We start from the raw sequence: 5,897 nt of genomic DNA on the forward strand, positions 1-5,897 counted from the left end.
GTGTGCACCGCCTCCGTCTTCAACATCGTCCTGATCAGCTTCGACAGGTTCATCTCTGTCACCCAGGCGGTAAGGGCTGGGCGCGCGGTCCCGAGCGCGCTGCGGGGGCTCCGAGGCTGCCCTCTGGGGCAGGAGGGGGTGCGCAGGGCCGGCTCTCAGCCTCCCACAAAAACCCCAGGAGACGGGGGTATCCAGGCAGTTCCCCGCGGTCCTGGGAATAGTTCTGGGCTCCAACAGCTTTGGCAGAAAAGACATTTATTTGCTTCTCACTTCTGCCGTGGCAGAGGTAGAATCACAGAATCCCAGAATGGTTTGGGTTGGAAGGGACCTTAAAGACCATCCAGTTCCAACCCCCTGCCATGGGCAGGGACACCTTCCACTAGACCAGGTTGCTCCAAGCCTCATCCAGCCTGGCCTTGAAAGGTACTCTGCTTTAGAAGCAACACACAGTTTGTATCTGCCGCTTTTCCAGGTAGAAGGGCAGAGGGAACAAGGTGTACTTAACTTCCTCCCCAGCTACACCTTGGATAAGCTTAAAAGGTATCCCAGGGCTGAAAAAGACCATCGGAACACAACAGTGCACCTTTCCGACAACTGACGGCCCACGCCAGACTAGCTGCAGCACCAGGCAGAGAGCTCCTCGCAACGGGGACCAGAGTCCCGGGGAGCAACAGATGTATACAGCTGCGTGTGGTCCAAAACCGGCGTAACATCTCGCACAGGCGGAAAATGCTATTTCCACGTAACAGCCACAGAAATGGCGAGAGCGTCGCCTCAGCGACGTCAGTTAGTGAAAAAGGAGCAGATCAGACTTTGCAAACCCAAAAGCTAACTTCATTTCCACCCAGGACCATACTGCCTCCAAGTATTTTGGGTGGTGCTGAACTAACACGTTTTACCTGCTAATAGGTTTCACTCTTCCACACACACTTTTTGGTTATTCTTCAGCCCCCTGTGGCACCCGCATTTCCTTAAAACATTAACTTGGCTTCACTGCTCACTCTAAATCACACTGAGAGGCAACGGTACTTTTTAGGCAAACAGTGCAAAGAGAAGCTGCAAGATCACTTTAACAGTTTATATGCAACTTCATGTTTTATCAAGTTCTTTTTTCAGAGGGAGAAATAAACACATCAATTCTTAAACAGTCGACACGTAGAATTCCTTTATTTTCTAGGTTCTGAATTAGCCATGAATTTTGCTTTCATAAACCAAAACTCATGGCTATACACATGATATAAATATATAGACTGGATGGTTTCAGAAACAGAAAGGGAAACTGGTCATAATAAATGAAAAAAAATCAGCCACTTCAAAATACTTCAAATTGATCCTCCATATAAAAGTCCCTCCCCAAACAAGAGTACAGAAGCTGCCTGTTGGGTTAAGGCAGTCTAAGAACATACAAACAGGAATATACAACATTCTAAATTATTCTCTATCTCAATGAAAATGGTAACCTTCCTACAAGACTACTCCTGAAATCATTAGTAACTTTGTCACAGATTGTAAAATCAGACCAAATTCAGGCCAAGTCAGGATTCCTCAGCACTGTGGGTATTCTACCAGAACAGCATTGGCTTTGGAGATGAAGATCCACAGACTAGGGCAGTAAGGACAAATCCTATACAGGATTCAAGCTTGAGGACTTCATATTCCTAAAGTGGCTACTGTAGAGATGTGAAGATTAAATTCCAGTTCACTATGAGAATACTGTCCAGTACACCAGGGAGTAAGAATATTGTCAAGCAGATGTTAATTTTAAGGTTCTGCTGAATTCTACTGCTGATACAGTTTACTGACTCCATATTACTGACACACCCACATTTGTTTTGCACCTTAGCTTCTCTGTTTTCTAGATGAGGGAGATCAGTTACTCTTCCTGTAAAGCACTTTGCAGACCACAACATTCCACCTAAACATCTCAATTGCAGATAAGAGTTTTCCAAGTACTTCATAGAAGAATGAAATTAAGGATATCAAGCAGAAGCCAAAGCTTCAATTTTTTGGGGTGTGATTTTCCCATTGAGAAAAAGGCACTCCCCACAAAGCATAAAGAAAAGAACTTGCAGGGGTGTGCTATGAATTCAGATCCTCTTATGTATTTTAAATTATTTTAATATTGTAAATAAGTGAATTTTGAAGGGACATGTTTTTAGATATTCTGTAAACGAGTGTCACCGCTAATGCTATTGAGTATGTAAGTAACTGGCAGCAACTAACCGTAGGAGTAGTGGTGGTTGTTTGCTCAGGAAAAGCCTCGGTTTTCTAGCTTTTAAGATCCAATCAACGCTCTCAGAACATATCCGGTCAACTTGATAATGTGTGTTGGAATGGATGTTTCAGAAATAGCTTTTCTGTGGTAGTGGTAAGCTTGGTATAACCCTCATTCCATAACCAACATATTATTAACCCTGACAAGTGACAGGGGGTCACATTCCAAGGTAGCCATGCAACTGTGTGACACACTAGTAACGTATGTGACATCTTTCCTCTCCTGCAGGTCAGTTACAGGGCTCATAAAGGGATGACCAGAAATGCAGTACTGAAGATGATCACTGTATGGATTGCTGCTTTTCTCCTCTATGGTCCAGCCATTCTCAGCTGGGAGCACATTGCCCAAAAGAGCATCGTCCCCGAAGGAGAATGTCATGCAGAATTTTTCTACAACTGGTATTTCCTAATGATTGCCTCTACTATTGAATTCTTTACGCCTTTCATCACCGTTACATACTTTAACTTAAGTATTTACCTCAACATCAGGAAACGCACCCATCTCAGAAACGAGAACCTATCACCTGGTCAAGAGGACTGTGAAATGAGTTTCCAGGGGAAAAAAAGGGAACACACTATATTTTTTGTTAAACCTACTAACAGACACAAACACGAGAAGCGAGCAAGCAGCCTTTCTCCCTCAAAAAAGGCATCAACGCTCAACCAATGTAAGCTAGACAATCAGTCATTAAATTTGAATGTCGGTCAAGACCTTCCACCACTCCAGGTGGAAGTGGAGACCAAGCCGCATAGGAATGCCTTCTACAAATCTACAGAAAGCGTATGCAATGCCGCCAGCAGAGTGGACATCGCTAATACTGTGGCAAATAGATTTAGGCTTTCCCGGGATAAAAGAGTAGCAAAGTCTTTAGCAATTATTGTCTGTGTGTTTGGTTTGTGCTGGGCTCCATATACACTTTTGATGATCATCAGAGCAGCTTGCCACGGGCACTGTGTGCAGTATTCGCTCTATGAGATTTCATTTTGGCTTCTGTGGGTGAACTCAGCCATTAACCCTGTTCTATACCCCCTGTGTCACATGAGCTTTAGGAAAGCTTTTATGAAACTCTTGTGCCCAGGAAAAGCCAAAATTCATCCTCATATTTTTATGTGAAAAATAAAACGTGAAGAAGGCTGACACACAGAGCATTTGCTTTCAGCTGGGAGCATCAACTAGCTAACATTCACCTGCAAGTATGAAGTGCAATGTGCACTGGGTAGTTTATGGAATACTGAGAAGTAGCTACAAGTGTAGATGTCTAGGAATGTATAGAAATAGTCCTCCTTGGCGCTGGAGAGGTCACTGCAGTGAAAAGAAAGGTAATTCCTCAAAGCTCTTGGAGAAATGAGGCCAGCGGCATGGTACCATTTTCTGGTAATGGTAACTAACGTTAAAGTGCCAAAAAGGGATACAACTTTCATGGTCAATAATTAGAGTTCATCAGGCTCTCTCACTTTTTTTAATAACTGTAAATGTTGCTGGTAAGGAATTTCCTAAAGTGTTAACCTTGGACCTGTTATATTTTACCCCCAAACCCACCCTAAGTTGCCAGGGGTCTCAGCTGTTAAGCGTAATACGCTTTCGCCCCACACCTAGTGGCAAGCCAGACAAGATCATGACTAATGCAAGAAACTAAGTACTGGCATCCAGGAAAAGCACGGGACAAGCGGCACCAGAACTTCCAGGTTACCAGAGGAGCTGTAGCAACTGTGGCAGGTAAGGGAGCACTGATTTGAGTGGAAAAGGTGATTGAGAAATAACAGAATGGAATTTTTAGTAGAATTAAGTTCAGGGACTGGAATATAAAAGGTATTTGAGCTTTGTGATAGGGCATTTGAGAACTGAGAGTTTGTACACTGGAAGAGTTTTACCATGAGATTCCTACCTCAGCTATGACTTCCTGCCCTCTGCCAGGATCCTGCACACGCAGGCATCTACTCAAGTCTAACTTCTACCCCGTACAGGACTGACAGGTATTACTATGTTTTACTTTCAGTAGAGAGTAAGCATAACTCGTCTATGAAAATTACGACAGACAGATCTTGCTATAGGCAGAACTTCAGGTAAACTTCCCTTGGAGTAATTTTTAAAACATTTCTAATTAGACTTCTACTAGTTCTGAAAGGGAAAAAAGTGGTGTTTTCCCCTACCCCGCCCACTGGATCTATCCATCCATCAAGCCATCAGTGCTTGAAGGGCTTAGATGTCTTTCAAGTTACACACGATGAACAGCGTAAATCAAAGTCTGTTAAAAGGTACAGCCTCCCTACTGACCGTGAGTGTGAAAAATGAGCGACACACTGTTTCTGCCATTCTGCCTCTGCCCCACGAGAAGCTCACCCAGAGTTCTGACTAGACTTCTCCGACAAGCAGTGTCGATTTGAAGATCACTACTGATACGGGTTTGTTTCCACCGTCATAAGCACCTTCTACAGAGCTTAAGGGACACTTTGCTGGCGAGTGATAGCTATGGAGCAGCCATAGTTGGCCACTGCCAAAGCGCATGTTAGTACAGTGGAGCTTAAAGGTTACAGGCACAGTTTTGAAATTATTGACTTTGTAAAGTTTCAATAAAAGTAATTAAGAACTGTGGAAGAGTCGTAACTCTGTAGCCTTGCCATGGGAAAAAGCACTAGCCTACAACATTTGGGGAACGGCCGCTGAAACAGCACAGCCATTATTCAAAGACAATTCCTGCATAGCAAGGACTGACCTTGAGGATTACACAAAACACTGTTAGCAACTGATGTAAACTGGGGGGGCACATCCCTGCGATACGAGTACGTACATGAACATGGCCGTGTTCTGCTACACATGCTTTTAACAAAACGAGCAGCTTTACAGTGCAAGAGGAACAGCATCAACGGATCCAGAGCAACATTAAGATTTTTGAATAGCAATAATTATACCACCAATTATACCAAATTTTACTGGGCAAGTAAAGCCATTAGATTATCTCCCTACTCCTCCTCCCTTCCAAAGGAGACTTGTACATCAGTAGATCAATGATCTACACGTCTACTCCGTAATTCTCGTTCCCTAGGATCATATTTGCCTTTTCCAGGAAACACATAGCCCTACATTATTGGACACTCCCACCAAGGTCTCATCCACTGTCCAATCAAGCCAGGACAGTTTTCACAACAGTGGTCAACGTAAGGAGTACGGAAGTTCAGTTAGTTAACTTTGGCACATTACATTCAGTTCAGGTACACCATTTTAAAGTTATCACACCTGGCATTAACCTCCAGGCCAGACCAGTCTCCACAGGAGCTGCCATTAGCAATTGCTCTACTGCTCAATTTCCCCCAGCTTTATCATTTAATTGCCACTCGTCTCTGGCACAGACTAGAATCTGGTAGGATTCTCCACCACCCCCTCAAGATACATCATAGAAGCATTCTGAAGTGTGAACACATGCAACCTCAGCATCATTTTGAAAAATACTGGTTTTCATTGATAAGCTTCTACATTAGGAATGCTAGCAGCCTCCCAGCTTGTCCAGGTTAACTATGCCTTGATTTTTCTCTCCCTACAAAACAGAAGTTCCTTTGCTTTTATCAGAAGGTTCAACATTAGCACTGGGTTCAACAGCGGGCTCTGAAGAGACATGAAACAATGA

The 5,897-nt window shown here is 43.7% G+C and overlaps 1 protein-coding gene across 1 annotated transcript; it reads left to right on the plus strand.

The window, feature by feature from the left end:
- Positions 1-3: 3 nt before the first annotated feature.
- Positions 4-3,388, plus strand: LOC104503173 (histamine H3 receptor-like; the record flags this gene model as incomplete). The annotated part of the gene is made up of 2 exons (XM_010148552.1): positions 4-69; positions 2,504-3,388. Coding segments are annotated over 2 exons (951 nt in total), but the record flags the coding sequence as incomplete, so codon positions are not given.
- Between the last annotated feature and the right edge of the window lie 2,509 nt (positions 3,389-5,897).

The sequence above is a fragment of the Eurypyga helias genome, unplaced genomic scaffold, assembly GCF_000690775.1.
Source record: "Eurypyga helias isolate BGI_N326 unplaced genomic scaffold, ASM69077v1 scaffold17683, whole genome shotgun sequence".
Taxonomy (NCBI): Eukaryota; Metazoa; Chordata; class Aves; order Eurypygiformes; family Eurypygidae; genus Eurypyga; species Eurypyga helias.